This window comes from Thalassophryne amazonica, chromosome 8, assembly GCF_902500255.1.
Source record: "Thalassophryne amazonica chromosome 8, fThaAma1.1, whole genome shotgun sequence".
NCBI lineage: Eukaryota > Metazoa > Chordata > Actinopteri > Batrachoidiformes > Batrachoididae > Thalassophryne > Thalassophryne amazonica.
In genome coordinates, this window is record NC_047110.1 from 108,783,132 (window position 1) to 108,805,049 (window position 21,918).

The 21,918-nt window shown below is 39.1% G+C and overlaps 1 protein-coding gene across 1 annotated transcript in view; it reads left to right on the forward strand.

Annotated features, from left to right (window-relative positions):
• Positions 1–21,918, forward strand: part of LOC117514983 (myosin-9-like) — a 50,257-nt gene that overhangs the window by 17,070 nt on the left and 11,269 nt on the right. The window contains exons 3-18 of the mRNA XM_034175545.1: positions 1,732–1,803; positions 2,695–2,766; positions 2,834–2,869; positions 3,004–3,078; positions 5,259–5,297; positions 8,635–8,770; positions 9,318–9,397; positions 9,702–9,824; positions 12,213–12,272; positions 12,653–12,757; positions 15,879–15,989; positions 17,426–17,554; positions 17,811–17,973; positions 18,143–18,213; positions 19,524–19,713; positions 20,242–21,758. Coding sequence (XP_034031436.1) covers positions 1,732–1,803; positions 2,695–2,766; positions 2,834–2,869; positions 3,004–3,078; positions 5,259–5,297; positions 8,635–8,770; positions 9,318–9,397; positions 9,702–9,824; positions 12,213–12,272; positions 12,653–12,757; positions 15,879–15,989; positions 17,426–17,554; positions 17,811–17,973; positions 18,143–18,213; positions 19,524–19,713; positions 20,242–21,758 — 2,979 coding nt within the window. The remainder of the gene's footprint in view (positions 1–1,731; positions 1,804–2,694; positions 2,767–2,833; positions 2,870–3,003; positions 3,079–5,258; positions 5,298–8,634; positions 8,771–9,317; positions 9,398–9,701; positions 9,825–12,212; positions 12,273–12,652; positions 12,758–15,878; positions 15,990–17,425; positions 17,555–17,810; positions 17,974–18,142; positions 18,214–19,523; positions 19,714–20,241; positions 21,759–21,918) is intronic.

Here is a 21,918-nt window from a genome sequence, read left to right on the forward strand (position 1 = left end):
AGAATTCTGAGATAAACCCCGGCAACAACATGCCTCAGGGCCTATATAGGACTTATTTCTTTTCTTCTTACCCACCAAATAAGCTCCCAGCAATAACATTAATTCATAACAGAAGTAAATCTGTATAGAGAAGAGAAACCATCACAAATTCATAATGTAAACTTCCATGAAGTTCCACATAATAAAGGTGCAAGTACATAGCACACAATGTGGTGTGATTCTGCTGCTCTCTTTATTAAGATAAGATCTCTCCTGATGCAGTTTTAGCTTGGAAAATAACATGTCTGTTGATTAAATCAAATTTTGGTTCATGGTAGCATCAGCAGTCAGGGGGCGGAGTTCACTCTCACTTGTGAACAGCAACACAAAAGCACAATGGTTCCTGGGATAATTATGAATAATGATAAATAATTGTGATTTATTGTGTGTTTTGATTGTTTTATGCTGATTCTTGTGGTGAACTTGTTAGAGTTGTGGAGATAAGCAATGCTGTTAAAATGCAGAGGAGCAATATTTTTTATCATGAACATACCGTACTTGCACATCGGAACACCCTGGGTTTACTGCGTGAAATTCTGCCTGAACAGGGGGTCAGCGGATACACGAGCATGGCCACTGTTACGTTCCTTGGAATTCCCATGTCTCCATATGTATTTCAATAAAATGCCTGATTTCAACACAGATAGAAAAAAAAAATCACAGATAACTCATCAGTTTAGTGCCATACGGTGCCAGATCTGTTCTGCATCATCACAGGTAAAATGTCGTGAAAATTATTTATTCCTTTTCTAACAGTTAATTTATTTGAGGGTGGGTGTTTAACCAACTCCATTACAGGGGGAGGGGGGGTTCATTCCAACATGTGGACACGGTAAATTATGCCTCACACTATGACGTTTGCCTCTGCTTAGTGGCTGTGGATGGATGTAAATATGAAATGATGCAAGAGGACGACACTCTTTTCAAGGTTATCTGTTGCCACCTACTGTTGTGTTTGCATGTGACATGTTGAAGTACAGTCCACGATTCTAAGACTTTGCCAAAATTTTCAGATGTATTTCCAGGAAACAGAAACCCCGTCTTATATTCAGGCCAATATGGTATTCCATCACAATTTTACTACCCCCATTTTAATCTAAAGATGCTATCTTTTATTTATGTTTTCTCAGATTTAATAAAGCAGTTTAGTGTCTTTTTTAACACATACACACTAATTATTTCTCAGTGGGGAAAAAATAACAGCTTCATCTCCTCTGCTGTCTGCACTTATTTTTTTTTAAGTGTAGTGCCACGATGGTAGCTTAGTTTAATAGGAACTTATAAAATAAAGTCAGCGAGTTAACCAACTCCCACATGCACATAAAAAAAGTCTCATGGATATAGAGAGCAATTGACTTTTACCTGCCTTCTCTCGGGGAAGAGGGAGGATAGGAATGGCTGTGCACAAATATCCCCTCCCTTTTAATGTTCCTCTTTCTTTGAGTGCTTCTCCAAAAGATACGCCGGAATAAGCCAGGGAAACTTAATTCAGTATTCTGGCTCAGCTCCAGAGATTTATTCGCTCGTAGGACAGAAGGAGATGTTGCTGTTTTTGTCTTTGTTTTTTTCCCCCAGTAACAGGCCACTGCATGGTTTAAATGCACTGTCTTCATATATCAATGAAAGGTTATTGCACTGAATCCGTGCATTATTCTGAATAACTCTGCAAAACTGTTTTCATGGTGGTCCAAGGATGCAGAGATGCGCTTTGAGGCTCAGACTAATAAACTGGTGTTGGAGAAACAGGAGCTGGAGTGGCAAAAGGTATGGATGAAACCTCCTATGTAATATGTGTTGAAGCAGATTTGAACACCTCCCCCCCCCATCCTCAGGAAACTTGTAAATGCATATGCCGTGTTTGGGGTGCCATTTTTACTCCCATTATGAAGAAATGCCCCGCAGACACATTCATTCAATAAGAAAACTTTAAATTTTGCAAATGAATATTTTCTCTTGCTGCCAGACTGGTGTAGTCAGGTGTTAACTCTTAAGTGGTTTAGCACACCTGAATGAACCAGTCAGTGTTTTGCAGAGTAGAGATCCACTGCTTTACGCTAATGTCATGTATATTTATGGTAGCATTTGTTGCCCATAAATTATTACACCAGCATGCAGTGGCAGCACAAAATAATGCAAAGTGTTTTGATGTGATTCACTCCAAGTTTGGTGGAATGACTAAAGGTCAGTCATGGACAAAGTGATTTGATTTGGAGAGAAGTTGGTTAAAATTCAAAGTAACAGGTTAAGGTCAAGGTTTGTCCCTGTGCTTAATTGTGGAGATATTTAGAATGGCTATTTTGAGTAATTGGTTAAAAAATACACAGACAATTACTGTTAAACACTAATATGAAGCCATATATCAGCTTTGTATTGGTTGCAAGACCTTTGACCTTTCGAGGTCAATAAATTAAACACTTTGTAGCCAGTGTGGTTTAAATATGGTGGGAGTGTTGTGGGTTTGTTGAGGATAAAGTTGTTAAATTTTGGACTAAAGTGAACCAAATATCCCGACCAGAAAGAGCTGCATATATCACAGTATCACAAATCGCAAACAACTAATTTGGTTGTATGCAATGAGCAGGGTTTTTTTTTTTTGGTAATTCTCTGAGTGCCCTTTGTAGTTTTTATTAGCTTTTGTTTTTTCCTGCATTTTAGGAAACTCTACAACATAAAATTGAAACGATGGGGAACCAGCACGCAGAGTCACTGGCTGATAATAAGAAACAGGTAAATATTTTCACTGACTTTAAAACTGTGACTCACAGCAACATTTGGCATAAATTCTCTTCTTAAGTTTCAGGTCAAAATAAGAAATATCGAGGAGGAAAAGGTATGAAGGTTAATTTTTACTGGTGTAGTAAATTGGGTAATTTTGTTTGTACGCTCTTGGCCTGTGGAATGAATTCCTCTGTCCTGTGCTTTGTTATTTACTCCCAATTTTTGGTTTCTAATACAACATTTAAGGGAAAGCAGCAGGTCAGTGCAGAGTTAAGAGGCAAAGAGATTAACAGCTTGAAAGAGGAGCTGAAGTCACTGCAGGTACTGAGATGTAAAACACTGAAAACCTTTTGCTTTTCTCTCCTTCTTCCACATTTTTACATTGAGTTTCAGTTCTTTATAAATCCCCCTGAGTGACGAGACTCAAAGATAATTATGCACCCTGGAAGATTTATTTCTGGCTATAATGAAAGGACCCCCCGCCAACCCCGGCCCGGCCGACGGGAGTGAAGCGTGCACGGTGTTCGTGCAGACGTCTGACCCATTGTGGGTCCTAAAGTGCTCATTTTTGCTCGACACCAGGGAGGTGATATACGGCCGTGCCCACGCTCCGCTGCACCGTAACAGCTCAGCCGTGTTACAGAGACAACAGAGAGCTTTTTGATATTCTATCCGACTGCCGTGTTTGGCTAAAAGCAGGCACGGCGGTGCTCACCGCACGGTCTGGTGGCTTCTATTAAATTAACACCTTTTCAAATCGGTGACAATTGGAAATGAAGATGATTATCCTTTGAAATTTAAGGTATACATTTAAATTGGTTAATTATTATAAAAGGAGATCTTAATTTAAAAAAGTTACTGTAGACTGTCTACAGTAATAATCAGTAGCTCAAGAGAAAATCTGAACACATTCAGTGCGACACAGCACATTTGTAAATGAAACAGCTGAATATGATGTAACTTGACATTATTTGTTGTTTGCATTTTAAGCAGATTTACAGGAGGGTGGTTATTTTATATTTGACTTGACGTGCTTTTATACAGACAAATAACTTATGAAAGTTTACATGACGCTGCAGTATTTGCAGTTTTGAAATCTCTGGTCTCTGTAAGTGTTCAGGTCAGCACGTGTGGAACTTAATGACTCATGAAGCCTTAATATGAAACCCAGCGTGGCTCCGAGCGCAGCAGTCAGTTCAGGAAAAGAATATGAATTTACTCATATTCTTTTTTTAATGTTTGATTTATTTGTAGATTTTAACAAACATGCAAATGCATGTATTAATTCAAACAGTTCCTGTCAAATTGTTTCTGCATCAGATGGTATCAGTCTTCAGAAATAACATCATTACAGCACGTTTTGTCAAAAATGGGCCATTATTTCCATCACAGCATTGAAGAATTTATTCCATCAAAATACTAAAAAGTCGTCTTGTTTGACCTTTGCACTTTCATAAAAATAGACCTTAGACACATCCATATAATAAAATGGGAGTGGCCTCTCTTTGTTTCTGTATCTGGCGCATCGATTGAAATCCAGAAAGAGCTGACGTTAGTCCTTTGGCAAATGTATGTATTTTTTCATGAGGATTCAAGTCGCGAAAACAGCAAAGTGTCTGACGTATATTTTCTGAGAAATCAGTAATTCTCAGTAATCAAGCCTGTTTGTTGCACTTCCACAATCAGAGCGTGTATTTCAAAATAAAAGCCAGTGAGGTTGCTGCAGGCTTGACAGAATTCATCAGTCTGTCCATCCTCTAACATCCCAGACAGATGATTCAAATCTGGACATTTTCTGTGTGCATGTGACCCCAAACCCAGAATTAACATGTTCACAATCTTGACAAAACAGCAGAATTGTGTCTCAATATTGTCTAACACAGGCCAAAATAAAAGAAAAGAAATTTGATCTAAAGTCCTTTTCACACTGGGCCAGCGTAGAGTTGCGTAATGAGGCGGACCAACTACACCGAGCTTAAGCAGCCGTACATCAAGTTTATGCAGCCCTATGCCGAGTTTATGTGATAAAGTTTTAAAAACAAATTTAACATGTTTAATTTTTTTGCTTAGAGCAACTCTGTGCAGGCCCGGTATGAAAGGAGCTTTATGTGAACACTGTCACAGTGCAAATATAAAACATCAGTTATTTGTAAATTCTTTTCATTGAATATTATTCTGGTTAAGCAGCTTCAGAAAATCTTGTTGAAATTGAACACAACTGAAAACAGATTAAACCTTCAATAAAGACTTTCTTAAAAGCCAAGACATTTTTCTTTGTCAGTACTTTAAAAATGTAGCATAACTGTAAACAGATTTTCCCCCAAAATCAGCTGTCCTTCATATATAGGACCAAACGACCACATCTAGAACCCGTGGTTCCCCACAGGTCAACGTCCTAGTTTCATGTTTATTTTTAATCACTTGGAACCAGAGATGAGACGATGAAAGTGATGTTCTCATTTGGAGCTGAGTGTTTTCTCTTTGAATTTGTTTTCCTTTAGCTGTTAAAGTACAACTTGGAGAAGAAATCCAGTGAGATGGTAAGGAAGGATTTTTCCACTTGTCCAAATTGTTGTTGACAGAAGGTTTGTGGGAGTGAGAAAACTAAGAGGAGGATGAAGGGATGGAGAGATGGTGTTAAGGAGGAATAGCTGGAGGGAAGAGCTCATCAAGAGCCACGGATAGGGAGTGTGTGACACTTTGAACTGCCAGCACAGCAGAGAAAATATCTCTATTAAAATATTTTATAACTGGACCTCGCTCAGTTTAACCTTCTTCACATAACAGTGGCTGAGCGGCGCAAGAGGGAGTTCGGCCGAGCTGTTCTATAAGAGAGAAGGATGGGAGGGAATCAGAATAACAGAGAATGGAGTGAGCGTGAAAGTGACAAAGAAAAGAATCTGCTTGATACCGACAAACTATAACGACAGTTTGACGATCCGAGGCGTGCGCGGTGTTGATTCCTTCATCCTGCACAGTCTGTGTTTAATAGTCATCCTCTCAATCATTTACAACCTGCACTGTTTTCATTCCACTGTTGACAGAATGTGCCACTGTGGGTTTGTTTCTGTTCTTATTTTGTCCCTCAGTGTGCAAGCAGTGCACATCTTGGTTTTGGAAATGAAACAAACTGTCAGACGAACTTGTTTTAAAGGACATGTCTCATATTGTTTGACATCCTGTACAACAAACCAACATCAAAGTATTCTAAGACTGTCCACAAACACACAGGCACCATCAGTGGTTGCTGAAGGACATTACGGCTACTAAAGCTTCTTGTTTAAGTGCATTTTCGGAAAACATTGAATTCAGCATTTATAACTATTTGTCGACAGGTGACATCACTCTGAGAAAAGACAATAAACTACTGATAAACTACTAAGTTTCATATTGATTAACTTTATAACAGAGAAGAATTTTCAAGTTCAAAAAATGCAAAAATGCAATTGAAGCAGTGTGGGGGCTATTCAAAGGGGCCAACTAGTAAGATATAACTCCTGAAAATGATCTTTGCCATATCACGTGAGGTAAATCTGCCCTACGATTGGATTTTGGAAAACCATGTGACGGAGAACCAATTCCGATTGGACACTCGCATTGCGCATGTCATCACACATCTTCTATGAGGAGTACCAAGATGGCCGACGGATCGAAAGTCCGTGGAGTTGACTTTTCAGCAAAAAAAAAAAAAAAAGTAAGTTTCTATCTCATATTATTAAAAAGTTATTTACAGTTTAGTAAAGCTTGGTCCCAGCCATCGTATACGACGGCGCTGGCCCCAGAGGGTTAATGGTGAACGGCAGTAATTCCCAGAACCCTTCCGGACGACCAGTGAATTTGAATGTTTCAACCTCTTAGCAGTAAATGAATGTTTTTCATGCTAGAAATAAGGTCTACACAACGTGGGCTTAATAAAAGGCGCGACCGATGCAATGAAGCGCGTTTGACACATTACTACATAAACTGAGTTAATCAAACTGAGTTGAACTGAAACGGGAGAAATGTGGGGTGAATGTAATCACAGAGTTATTACAAATAACATCCTTATAAACTTACTTGTATACTTTTGTCAGCCAATCAGTGCAGTGTGACGGCGAACTACGGGGGCTGGTGATGAACACATTTAAGCAGGGGGGTGTAAGCAGCTCTCAGTTGAATGGAGTCAGAGCTCCATCTACTGGGCAAACGGTGCAAGGACATTTTACATTGCCGACACAAACATTATTTCAGTAACTGTTCTGTTTATGAGAAATTATCGGTGTTCTATCAGCAAAATTTTGGCTGATAGTGAGTACTTTGAAAAGGGCTTATATCGGCCGATAATATCAGCCAGCTGATATATCGGTCGGGCTGTACATGACACTGCTTTAACCTGGTGTTGCGGTCTGATCGGCGCCACTCCCTCCCCTCCCTTAAAAATTGGGCCTCTTTTGCATACTGCGCACGTGTCATTTTGGAGCATCATTAGCGATTCACCGATTATCACCTTGTTTCTGCTTCAAACTGCACTCCAGTCATCATCTATCTCAGCGACAGATATCTGAAGCTTTTCTACAACAATCATTTCCACATAAATTCATCATTATTTCATAATAAAAGATGGGGGACCAGTCAGAGCACAACACCAGCGAGTCTGAGACTGACTCTCTGAGTCTGACTCTGTACAACCAATCCAATCAGAGGGAATAATGTGGTTAACCATCAGATGACAAGGGAAAACCTCATAAGATGTCGAAGTAAAACCTCTTAAATCCTTCTAAAGTCAGTTTTAAGCAGAAATGAGACGATAATCGGTGAATCACTGCTAACGCTCCGAAATGACGCATGCGTAGTGAAGGTAGAGGGACCAATCTGTAGGGTTCAGTCTGCGACACCGGATGTGTGAACGTTCAGCTGTATTTCTTACACTCACCTTTTCACTGTTACTCCATTGACGACAGACGCTTATGTGCATACACAAAGCATGCTGTTTTTAACGGGCTTTATTCATGAGTGATCAACATGTACGCGCAGCCCCTCTTCTCACAGTGATGCTGTTACAGCGACTGCATCGAAATTAACACAGGTGTCACTTTAAAAAAATGAGTTGTCATGACACAAAATCACACTTACATAAACTTTGCAATTAATCCACGGCTTGTTTCTTAGTAGCAGTTTATCTACATGCCATTCAACAGTGCACACTGGGACGTTTGCTTAGAGTGACATAAACACTGTCATAAACACTCAAACATTCAGAAAAACAAGTGTATTGTTTTCAGCAGTCTACACATCTGTTTGTTTTGATTGCCGTATCCTTAGAGCCGAGCCATGGTAGTGCACAAATTAATAATATCATCACATGACCTCTAATAGACAAAATCTGAGTTGTTATAAATTCTGTGAGACACGTCCTTTAAGCTACGTTACTTCAAAACCACACTTCTGCTACATTCATTAAAAAAAAACCTTTCCGATGGGTTGTGTGGATTTGTGATTGTGTTATGAGTTTTAGAAAATAAGCATTCTTCAATAATTACAAAATAATGGTTATTCCTCTGATTTAGCGTGGTTTACTCATTTGGGAGGTCCTGTGACTTATACTCGGGTACGACTTATTTACCCCCCCCAAAAAATCATGCATTTGTTATTCATAATAAGAATTATAGTAACAAGTTTTTTCAGACTTTCATGAGAATCAAAGGACTAAACAAAATAAACTCATTGATAAAAGAATAAATGCCAATAATAAGAAGTACACTACACAAATGCACAAACACCATAAATTAATGAGCTGGTAATCCAGAAAAATTATGACTTATTTCCAGTTCTTACTTTTGATCTTCCTTTGTTGGTCTCATGTCGTTGTTGCCTTTGTTTTTTATCCCCATTGCACAGGAACAGAAGCTGACCTTGCAGAGTCTGTCAAAGGAGAGCCACTTGAACCAGTTGGGAGAGGTGGAAAAACGTTTCTCTGCTCTGGCCCGGCAGTGTGCTATGGTGAAGCAGGCCCACGAGAAACTGGAGCAGGATGGTAAAAGCTGGATGGATGGGTGGACAATGTTTTTAATAGTTTTTGTACACACATTAAAAAAGGTGCCAATCTATCCTGGTGCCTTCAGTGATACTTGGTGGAGCGTTTGAGCTATGCTTGTAATTTTGTCAGAGGTTCTATTAGAGCCTTGGGCTTTTTTTAATTATTATTTTATATATATATATATATATATATATATAGGCAGTTTGGTTCCCTCCCACAAGCCAAAGACATGCAGATTTAGCTAACTACTAACTGTAATTCTCCAAGAGATGCTACAAATTTTTCTAAATGTGCACTTTAGTGACTGTGTCGTGCGTGTTTTGTGTGGGAAATGGTGATATTGTATTCTTTGTTGTATGTACTCTGGAAAATTCAGTATTTGGACCTCAGAGGCAGAAGTAGAAAATGCATTAAAAAAGGAATTTTGTCAATTTTTTGTATATATATGACTAATCACCATGTTAGACCGTTCTCATAATGTAAAAGCATTTACACGGCTTTTTATTAATTTTTAAATCACTGATTCTGTGTTTGATCGTAACAGTTGATGAAGCCATAAAAATCAACAAGAAACTGACCTCTGCATATGAAAAACAAGAAACAACCATTACGTATCTCAAGAAGGTGTGTGAGAAAACCAATGTGAAAAAATTGTTGTTGTAATGTTGTTCTCAATGCAAAGATTTTTCTTTGAGCAAAAACAACCTTTGTGAAAACTGGTGATTTCTGTTTGCTGGGACTTTAACTTTGAATAAAATCTAATAATTGTGAACCTTTAATCTACAGCCTTGGATTGAATTGTTAGCCTACCCGAGAACCCTAAACATGGTTTTCCACAACAACAGTATAAAGCATTTCAATGATATAATTTTTGTTGTTTGTACATTTGGATTTATGAGATGTCTCACTGTGTGTCTTGCTTCCTCAGGAGCTGGAGGAAGTTAATAAACAGCTGATCAAAGCCAAGATGTTGTCGGTCAGATGTGACGAGACGCATGTTCCCTTGGGCCAAGAACAGCAAGCACAGCAACTGCACCACAAGCTGGTTATGGTCAGTATATGTCTGTACAAATGCCGGGTATGGTTATCCCGTACAGTTAGCACTTCAGAGTGGGATGACTTAAATTATGAGCTGGCTGCAGGTTCTACAACTAAATCGATCAAGCGTGATAAACAAAGGGTCAACAACTGAGTATGGAGTGACTCGATGCTGGCCACATCAGGTTTGCTGCTTCTGTATATTTTGGAACAAATTTGATGGCAAATGGTATACATACTACTTTATAAACTATGCATATCCATATTAGGGGTGTAATGATACACTAGCGCTGTGATATGTATCATGATACCTTTCATGATTTGATACATATCACAATACATAATTACTGTATGTTACTGTTTACATAGAAGGTAATCTGTGGTAAATGTAACTTTAAACAATTTTGAAGCATATCAGCCTTGATACACATTTCCTATTTGTATGTTTTATAAATCATTCATGAATCTTTTAAAAGAGGTTGTTATTTCTACCGTGTAGTATTTCGCTATTCATGGTATCATGATGTTCATTTAAAGAAAAAACAACAATGCAATTTGATTCAAGCTTCACGACGATTATCACAATGCATCATTACACGCCGAATCAGTGTTAATTATTTAAAGAGTAAAAACACAATATAGCTCTGTAGTGAGTTTCAGGAAACTTTATTTGAAGGTAAAGCTAGAAAATAAACAGTTTATTTGAAGCATAGTTACTGGAATCAAATACAGAGGGGAAAATAAGTATTTGAACACCCTACGATTTTGCAAGTTCTCCCACTTAGAAATCATGGAGGGGTCTGAAATTTTCATCTTAGGTGCATGTCCACTGTGAGAGACATAATCTTAAAAAAAAAAAAAAAAAAAAAAAAATCCAGAAATCACAATGTATGATGTTTTTAATAATTTATTTGTATGTTACTGCAGCAAATTAGTAATTGAACACCTGTGAAAATCAATGTTAATATTTGGTACAGTAGCCTTTGTTTGCAATTACAGAGGTCAAACATTTCCTGTAGTTCTTGACCAAGTTTTCACTCACTGCAGCAGGGATTTTGGTCCACTCCTCCATACAGATCTTCTCTAGATCGTTCAGGTTTGGAGTTTCAGCTCCCTCCAAAGATTTTCTATTGAGTTCACGTCTGGAGACTGGCCAGGCCACTCCAGGACCTTGAAATGCTTCTTACGGAGCCCCTCCTTAGTTACCCTGGCTGTGTGTTTGGGGTCATTGTCATGCTGGAAGACCCAGCCATGGCCCATCTTCAATGCTCTTACCGAGAGAAGGAGGTTGTTTGCCAGAATCTCGCAATACATGACCCCATCCATCCTCCCTTCAATATGGTGCAGTTGTCCTGTCCCCTTTGCAGAAGAGCACCCCCAAAGTATGATGTTTCCACCCCCATGCTTCACGGTTGGGATGGTTTTCTTGGGGTTGTTCTCATCCTCTAAACATGGTAAGTGGAGTTGATTCCAAAAAGCTTTATTCTGGTCTCATCTGACCACATGACCTTCTCCCATGCCTCCTCTGGATCATCCAGATGGTCACTGGTGAACTTCAAACGGGCCTGGACATGTGCTGGCTTGAGCAGGGGGACCTTGCTGCCCTGCAGGATTGTAAACCATGACAGCATCATGTGTTACTAATGTAATCTTTGTGACTGTGGTCCCAGCTCTCTTCAGGTCATTGACCATGTCCTCCTGTGTAGTTCTGAGCTTTCTCAGAATCATCCTTACCCCACAAAGTGAGACCTTGCATGGAATCCCAGACCGAGGGAGATTGACAGTCATCTTGTGTTTCTTCCACTTTCTAATAAATAGTCATAACAGTTGTTGTCTTCTACCAAGCTGCTTGCCTGTTGTCCTGTAGTCCATCCTAGCCTTGAGCAGGTCTACAGTTTTGTCACTGGTGTCCTTAGACAGCTCTTTGGTCTTGGCTATGGTGGACAGGTTGGAGTGTGATTGATTGAGTGTGTGAACAGGTGTCTTTTATACAGGTAACAAGTTCAAACAGGTGCAATTAATACAGGTAAAGAGTGTAGAATAAGAGGGCTTCTTAAAGAAAAATTAACAGGTCTGTGTGAGCCAGAATTGTTGCTGGTTGGAAGGTGTTCAAATACTTATTTGCAGCAGTAACATACAAATAAATTATTAAAAAAATCATACATTGTGATTTCTGGATTTTTTTTTTTTTTTTGATTATGTCTCTCACAGTGGACATGCGCCTAAAATGAAAATTTCAGACCCGTCCATGATTTCTAAGTGGGAGAACTTGCAAAATTGCAGGGTGTTCAAATACTTATTTTCCTCACTGTATTTATTGGTTCTTTGTTTCTCATTTTTATCAGTTGTATAACTCATTAGTGCTGCACTGTAAATGACATGTTTTTTCTTGCACGTTAAGGAAACTGAAATGAACAAGAAACTCATGGATGAGAATGCAGCTGAAAGAGCAGCAAAGCAGGTGAAAAATGAAAATGAAATTAAACCACATGCAGCCGCTATACATAGTTTATGTATATATTTATATAGCTTTTTTATACAGAATGTATTCTATACAATCTTTTGCTTTATTTATGCATTTATGCAATTTATATAGCTTTCTTATTCCTTTATCCATATCTTATTTTTTTTAAACACTTGAACTGCTGTTGCATTTAAATTTCTCCTGCATGAATTAAGAAAGTCTTATTATTTAATCTGATCATTGAGGTTGATTTTGAGAATGCTTTATTGTTCAGTTGCAGTCTGAACTGTTTTGATGTTCCAGTGGGCGTCATATTAGGTGGTGTAATAACAGTGTAAAATCATTGATGCTGGCCTGATGTTGTGTGCATGTTGTAGGAGCTGATGAGATCTCTGCAGCATTCCCAGCAGTTGTTGTTGAGCCAAACTCAGACATTAAACAAAGTGGAGCTGGAGCTGCGGACACAGAGCCAAGAGTACCAGGTCAGTATCTAATCTACAGGACAAAGCATCCTGTGTCGTACCAAAAGTAACTGCAGGATGGCACTGTATGTATTATAGGTAAATTAGTACTTAGGTTACTGTCAGGTTATTTTAAAAAAGTAAAAATATTTTAATTCATTACAAGATTTGCAGTTAATTAATCTGACTTAATTGGATATATAACTTTTTGGAACCCCCCCCCCAAAAAAATAAATGTAAGACACATAGAGCAGAAAAATCTGAAATATTCTAATACATAAGAATTAAACTGTAGCTTATGAACTTATTGCTGCACTACAAAGTGTATTTCCATATATTTTGCATCTTCTCCAATACGGTGGTGTTTCTGTGTGATGTAGCAATTTTACGTTGCATATCAGCATTTTTATCCGATGATTTTAGAATATAGTGGTAATCCTGGGCAGTTGAGTTGGAGGACAGGTTATTGTATTCTGAAGTAAAATCAGAACATTTGGAGTATTGTGTTAAATATGTCACAGAAGTCTCAAAAAGCTGTGCCAGGCCTGAATGATGCTTAAAGCATTAGAATATCTTTGGGAAAAAACACTCATAGAATTGTGGAACTTTAGAGATGTTGAGCATTAAATATCAAACACATAAACGAGAACTGTTTTCATCTGTTCAGAGCTAAATGTGCACATTTACCTTACTAAATAATATTATACATTTTTAAATTCTATGTCTTTTTTAAAAAAATATTGTACAGTAGTGTTCAGAATAATAGTAGTGCTATGTGACTAAAAAGATTCATCCAGGTTTTGAGTATATTTCTTATTGTTACATGGGAAACAAGGTACCAGTAGATTCAGTAGATTATCACAAATCCAACAAGACCAAGCATTCATGATATGCACACTCTTAAGGCTATGAAATTGGGCTATTAGTAAAAGAAAGTAGAAAAGGGGGTGTTCACAATAACAGTAGTGTGGCATTCAGTCAGTGAGTTTGTCAATTTTGTGGAACAAACAGGTGTGAATCAGGTGTCCCCTATTTAAGGATGAAGCCAGCACCTGTTGAACATGCTTTTCTCTTTGAAAGCCTGAGGAAAATGGGACGTTCAAGACATTGTTCAGAAGAACAGCGTAGTTTGATTAAAAAGTTGATTGGAGAGGGGAAAACTTATACGCAGGTGCAAAAAAATTATAGGCTGTTCATCTACAATGATCTCCAATGCTTTAAAATGGACAAAAAAAAACAAAGACGCGTGGAAGAAAATGGAAAAAACCATCAATGGATAGAAGAATTACCAGAATGGCAAAGGCTCACCCATTGATCAGCTCCAGGATGATCAAAGACAGTCTGGAGTTACCTGTAAGTGCTGTGACAGTTAGAAGACGCCTGTGTGAAGCTAATTTATTTGCAAGAATCCCCCGCAAAGTCCCTCTGTTAAATAAAGACATGTGCAGAAGAGGTTACAATTTGCCAAAGAACACATCAACTGGCCTAAAGAGAAATGGAGAAATATTTTGTGCACTGATGAGAGTAAAATTGTTCTTTTTGGGTCCAAGGGCCGCAGACAGTTTGTGAGACGACCCCCAAGCTCTGAATTCAAGCCACAGTTCACAGTGTAGACAGTGAAGAATGGTGGTGCAAGCATCATGATATGGGCATGTTTCTCCTACTATGGTGTTGGGCCTATATATCGCATACCAGGTATCATGGATCAGTTTGGATATGTCAGAATACTTGAAGAGGTCATGTTACCTTATGCTGAAGAGGACATGCCCTTGAAATGGGTGTTTCAACAAGACAATGACCCCAAGCACACTAGTGAATGAGCAAAATCTTGGTTCCAAACCAACAAAATTAATGCCTCGCAGATGTGAAGAAATCATGAAAAACTGTGGTTATACAACTAAAATACTAGTTTAGTGATTCATAGGATTTCCAAACAAAGCAGTTTGAACATAATAGTTTTGAGTTTGTAGCGTCAACAGCAGATGTTACTATTATTGTGAACACCCCTTTTTATACTTTTTTTTTTTTTACTAATAGCCCAATTTCATAGCCTTAAGAGTGTGCATATCATGAATGCTTGGTCTTGTTGGATTTGTGAGAATCTACTGAATCTACTGGTACCTTGTTTCCCATGTAACAATAAGAAATATACTCAAAACCTGGATTAATCTTTTTAGTCACATAGCACTACTATGTAGTTAGCCTTACCTTAGCCTACCTGTCCTACTCCTTGCTGTTCTGACTGAGCCACATAATTCAAACAAGTGGAGTGCCTAGTACTACGAAGGTTATTCTCTCTTTTTGTACAAGAATGTGGTGTTTCAGTTTGAGAGCATGATTTATTCATTTCACTTGTACTCTAAGACCCGACACATCTCTCTCAGTCAGCTTCTATTCTTGTTTTACAGTATTTAGTATCCAAGTTAAAGTGTATTATTGCCACCGCTCCAGAGACTGAATCATAGTACCTCTTTCAGATTATTATACATCAGCAGATTGTGAGGGAAGCCATCAAGACTCCATAACAACTGTGAATTAACTGTTGAGACTGTACATAGGAAACATTTGACAATTGCATCACCAGTCACTGCTTCAGTTGAGTGGAACAGAGAAGGTATTTTATTGGCCTTCCTGAGGCCTGCTGTGGTTGAGGACCTAGGCTGCCGCCTGTGTTGTTTATTTGGTTAAGATGGTCCTGGGTTAAACACATCTTGGCCTCAGAAGGATTGGGAGTTTTTCAGAGTCTATTTAAACGATTATAGAGTGAATTTATACAAGGACAGGAATAAATGATGACCGCTGTTTGTGCCCATAACTGAGATGAATGCTGCTGTATATCACATCACAGCATTAGTGCAAACACTCGACTCTGCAACTGAATGATAGTGTGTTTTTACTGCATATTCAGCCTTGCAAATTATTGTTCTATTTTCTCTTCTTTGAACCCCCTTCTTATTTTAATTCTTCTATTCATTAATTTATTAAAATCATTATTAAAATGACACAACCTAAATGATTTGTATTAGAAAGAACTTCTTTGGTTCTCCCACTCTGCCCTGTTTAAGACCTTCTGTTCACGTTAAACAAACATAAAAATTTAGTATTGCATTAAAAACCTTATGGGTGATTAATTTTATTGCAGGCCCTTAAGCAGGAACATGAGATGGTGCAAGAGAAAAGCAAGGCACTGGAAGACGAGATGGCCCAACTCATGGACAGCTACACTGCTTCCAAGATTACGTGGGACAAAGAGGTACCGCCAACACGAAGCTGAATGCTCAAATGTTGTGAGGCATTTATGTGTGTATATAAGTGTAAGACTTTAATGTCAAAGTCAAAAATATTAGCTGTTAAATATTCTTTTGTCTGTTTCAGTATGTGGTCAGGCTCATTTGTGTGTGCAGTGGTAGACCAGGCTGTGCTGCACATTTAGGACTGCTTCATGGTTTAGGTGGATGTGGACATGAGAGCTGTTTGCTTCTCACGTGGTTACATACCTGCTAGTTGCCAGGTGGGGTGAGGAGGTAGTAGTACTACAGATGGCTATACAGTAGTGTTCAGAATAATAGTAGTGCTATGTAACTAAAAAGATTAATCCATGTTTTGAGTATATTTCTTATTGTTACATGGGAAACAAGGTACCAATAGATCACAAATCCAACAAGACCAAGCATTCATGACATGCACACTCTTAAGGCTATGAAATTGGGCTATTAGTAAAAAAAAAAAAAAAAAAAAGTAGAAAAGGGGGTGTTCACAATAATAGTAGCATCTGCTGCTGACGCTACAAACTCAAAACTATTATGTTCAAACTGCATTTTTAGCAATCCTGTGAATCACTAAACTAGTATTTAGTTGTATAACCACGCGTCTCTTTTTTTTTTTTGTGTCCATTTTAAAGCATTGAAGATCATTGTAGATGAACAGCCTATAATTTTTTGTTTAAGTTTTCCCCTCTTGTTGGATTTGTGAGAATCTACTGAATCTACTGGTACCTTGTTTCCCATGTAACAATAAGAAATATACTCAAAACCTGGATTAATCTTTTTAGTCACATAGCACTACTATTATTCTGAACACTACTGTACGTACAACCCCAAATCAGAAAAAAGTTGTCAGTATGGAAAATGTGAATAAATGAGCTAACTCACCCACTCATTTATATTTTTGCTGGTCTACGCTGTTACCACAGCAGGGCATGTTTGAAGTCTGAGAGAAATGTTAGGAAAGAGGAAAATCGCAGTGCTTCAGGCTTCAGGTGTTTGTAGTGGTATGTTTTACACAGGCGGGTGAAGAGGTTTTACACAGGTGACGGTGAGCTTCAGTGGTCTCAGTTGAAGCTCACCTGGAAGAAGAAAAAGTTGCAGTTGCTTGACTGGGCACTTGAGGCTGCCTACAAAAGTGAGCACATTCCCATAGGAGTTCATGTTAAACTGTCCAACTTTAGAGCACCCAGATTTGAGCTTCATATCAGCTTTTCTGGGTTTCTATAAAAAAAACCTGCGGGTGATGTCACGCAGACTTTGTCCACGATATATGCAGTCTATGGTTTTATGGTACGTTGCTGTTAACAGAGAACTTGGTTTAATGAATTTTGTTTACTGCACTGAGTGCCAACGTCTTGCTTTTTATTCATAAATCATATTTGATTATGGAAATGAAAAAATAATGAATTATGTGTTTAAACAGAAGGCAGAGTTCCTGGATCGGGTTCAGAGTGAAGAGCAGAACCTTCAAGCTGTACAAGAGGCTTATGAGCAGCTCCATCAGAAACACACTGAACTGTCCTTGCGGGCACGGCACATGCGTGAATTGGAGGTGCACAAACACAGAAGGGATGCGTGTGTCCTGTAAAAGTGGATATAGTATATTTCTGTTTCAGTTTTGGATTTTGACTAAAACGTTTGTCCACTGGATGCTTGATTATGGAAAAATGAGGAGGTACTACAGTCTGTGAGATTCAGAGGCGCTCGTAGAAAAACTTCACTAATTATTACATACTTTTAAAGTTACAACTCATCAAGCAAATGTAATTCTGTTTGTAACAAATAATCTCTTCTGAACATATATTAAGGTGGACGTAACCAAAGAATGTCAGAATAAAGGAGTACAAACTGGAGAGGTTTGCACAAATAATGAAGGTGAGCTGGAAATCAGTCCTGAAGATGCCTGTGTCTCAAATCCTCTGGATCAGACAATGGAATCAGTCCGGAACCTGGAGAGCTTTGATTTGACAGGTGCAAAGATTTGTGATTTCATCAGTTTTTATTTTAACACTTCTTACAGTTTTTAAGTATTTTCAGTCCTCAAGTGCAGCTGTTTAACATAAATGTGGACAGTAAGTTAATCTTTTATGATAAAGGGTATGATCCTGTTTCTTAATACCTTCGTATTTGTGATCTGTAGAAAGAAGCTGTGATGTTGGCCTCCATCTGGATTCATGTTGTGTTGACTCTTCAGAGACGTCCATCAGCCAGGTCCTCAGCAACTCCATCATCCAAACATTTTAAAAATGAGTCACTTAAGAAAGATCCTTTTCCCCTGTATATTGGGACTGTTGCAAATGATCCTGAAGTCCGGTCAGGTCTGGGAGTGTGTACTGGTGCCATGCATTGCTGCATCCACCACAATATTCAACTACTGGTCCATAGTGTGGTGGATGCAGCAGACACATGTTGACAACCACCCAGTCAGACAACCAGTCCATCCAATCTCTTGAAATGAACAGTCTATCTGTTGCAGCTGGGTGAAACATAGGCGTTTCCTTGGTCTTCTCCAGACGCTAGTGTCTTCTGTGTGCGGGATCATGTCCAGAGGCCAAAATATCAATTATCATCTGTGTCTCTCTCGTTTGGTGCAGTCATTCCGGTGGTACCCAAGGGTCCTCCAAAGAGACTTTGTAGCAAACACATGCAGTCATTGCCTTCGGTCACTGGTTAACAGACAGTGGGGAAAAAATGGTTGTCATCAAAAAATATTAAATATCTTTTCATGCAGGTGCATTTTGATTTTAGGCAATGCAGGTCGACTCAAGTGAGTGGGCTTTATCTTGACCAACCACAGTTTTCAGTCTTAAATGCATATCACAAGTACATCTGAGGCATGGCCAGCTCCACTTTGCTGTTTAGAGGCTGCATAATCTAACTGCAAAGGCGTTACATTTAGTCAGTTAGGATTGTATGTAGTTAATCATGGGTGTGCTTTGGGTGTCACATGAATTAAACCAATCAGGTGACCATCTGTTGTATCCTTCAAGAGCTGGCATGCACCAATAACTAGTCTACTTGTGCATCCAATGAGAGGCTTTCTGGCCAGATAATGAATCTGTGCAAATTTGCCAGAGCATGTGAGTGGAGTACAGCCGCTAAAGCTCCCTGAGGTGAAGCAGTTGGGTGACATTTTTATTTCATTTTAACATTTGTCTGTACTTTTATTTCATTTCGTTCACTTTCTTCGTGTGCAGTGTATGTGCAATGTGAACATCAATATTGTTTGTGCAGAATAAATATCACAACTCTGCTATACTTCAGACCAGGTTTTTGATGGTCTGTGGTGCATTTTGTGTCTGCCTCCTCACCCGCGCTGCACCTCAACACCTCATTTCGACACAATCATGGGCACAGGAAGGTGCACACTCTTGATTTAAAGCACGTGGGTGCTGGGTGTCAAAATGACAGCATCTTTGAGACACTAGCAATAATATGTGCACTACACTGTGCAACAAGTGTATTGTAAAAGAAAAACCCAGTCGTATCTGGTTTTTTGTTTTGTTTTTTTGTCTGCACAGCAGAAAGACTGCAGTCAGATCCTCAGTGTTTCTGCCTCACGCTTCACATTCGTGGATGGAACCACAGGAGAGCGAGATGGTAATGAACCTAACATTGGCAGTCTGCAGCTCGTAGATTCTTGTCAGACCAGGAGTCCAGAGTGTCTGAGGATCACAGAGGCTGAGCAAGATGACACTGGAACAATAGAAGGTCAATGTAAACATGCACTCTGTTTTCCACAGTATACGCGTAAATCACTTGTTGTTTTGGACTTTTATTTTATTTTTATTTTTTTACTACTTTGGAAGATCTATTCTGGTGCAATTTTTATACCAAGAAAATGACACGTTTGTTTCTAATAATAATAATAACTATTTATATAAGTGCACTAAACAAAAGAAACCCCAATAATAAAAATAGACAATAATGTACAAAAAGATCTCTAATTAAAGAGCTGACTAAAAAATAAAAATTACGTTTTTATTGTTGTATTTCCAATGCTGTGGGTGAACAGTCCTGGTCGTGTTGACATTTTCTGTTGTTCAAACTGCATCAGTTAACGTCCATTGTGCTGTCCATCACACTTTTCTATCCATCTTGCTTATTTTTAGAATTTAGAAGTTCTTATGTAACGGCCAGGGTTGGGTAGGATTACTTTGAAATATAATCCAAAAGTAATCAGATTACAAGTAATCCAAATGTATGTACAGTTTTCTGAATGTAAAGTTTGTCTTCCAGGACAAGAAAACCAAATCAACCATCAGCAGTCACGATGGAAAGAGGCTCTGAAAGCTTCAAGTCCAGTTGGCGCCCCACTTTCCCCTTTAAACACATACATAAACAACACAAGTGAGAGCATAAACACGCCATCAGATTTAGATCTAGATCACAACTTTAATGATGGCATCCAAATTAGTAAAGACAGTAGCTTTCATGGGACAAGACCAGAATATGGATCTGCTGATGCACCTGGGGAATGGCTGAAGGAGACCAAGGGAAAGACTGAAGTAAACAAAGAAGTGTTGAAGAAAGAACAGGAAGAGATGGAAGCAGAAAAGACGGCAAGAGAAAACAAGGAAAGAAATGAAGAACAAGAAAAGTGGAATGAGAAAGATAACGCTGATGGACAAGAGCAGATTGGCGGGTCGGCAGAGGATAAATGGGACATGAGAAAACCTGAAAAAGAAACAAAGGATGGAAAGACGGTGGTGCACTCACCACAACCGGTGATAGAAGCCCAGACGTCTCCTGATAAAAAATGCAGCGATGGAGAGAAGAACAACACACCAGCTATCGATTTCATGGACAGAACTGAGCCGAGGCCGACCGCTCGTCAGCCAACAGAACGCTCGCAAAGTCCCTCTGAGAGCGTCGCTGAAGGTACTGATGAATGTGTGCGTGAAGAACATTTGCTGAAGAGCTGTGGTTGTGATGATCACCAAACGTTAAATCGTGGTCAGAATGCTGAGTCGCTTCATTTGTTGCCATCTCCAGTTCATCCTGTTTGTGAGGAAGCTACTAGTGAGAAGTCCTCTAAAAAAACAGCTGCACATTTCTACCATTTTCCTTCTGAACCTCTAAAACAGTCACGTATAGTTAGCTCGGAGGCTAATGCCACACCATGGGATCCTCAGTCCGTCAGCTTTCGGGAGTTGGAGATGAGAGAATCGTGTAAAAGTACAGACATCAATGTGCAGCACACAAGTCAGGTGTGTGATGGACGTGATGATTTATTGCTTCAAAGCCAGAAAATCTCAGACCCTGCGGTTGGACAACTGAAGCTTCTGCTGACTGAATCTGAAGCTTGTGAGAAGATTCAGAAGATAAATGGTCCATGTGAAAATGATGACTGTGTGGTCGTCCAGCAACCAGTGGAAGAATGTCAGCGGAAAGCAGCAATGCACCAGCGTAGTTCTGATGTTGATATTGGGATGGATGGTGCCGGTCTGAACTCGCAGGTGGAAAGTGACAGCTGTCAGGACCGTATGAAATATCACATGGAAACGAAAGAACAAAAGAGCGACAGTCAGCTGAAGCCGTTTGTCCAACTCGGTCCAAATGAAGGTGAGTCACCAGAAGCTGGCAGATCAGAAAAGCAGGAACAGCTTCCTCCAACAGAAATGCTGCTTCGTGATCCTGAGGATTCCTCGCTGTCCAGACAAAAGGATTACATGTCGTCATTTGACTGGGCTGCTGCTTTGATGGAAGCCAAAAGACTTCATTCAGATGTCTCTGACCTGCAGAGATCTGTTCAGGTAACAAAAATAAAATGTTATTACTTTATTTATTTATTTTCAACTGAATAATATTTGTAGTGGCTGTGCAAGTAGAGCAGTAAAATCTCTCTGCTGGCTCGGGGGGTGTTGATCAGTTGTGGCCCTCAGAGAGTGGGGGGGGGTCGAAGGCTTCCACGAA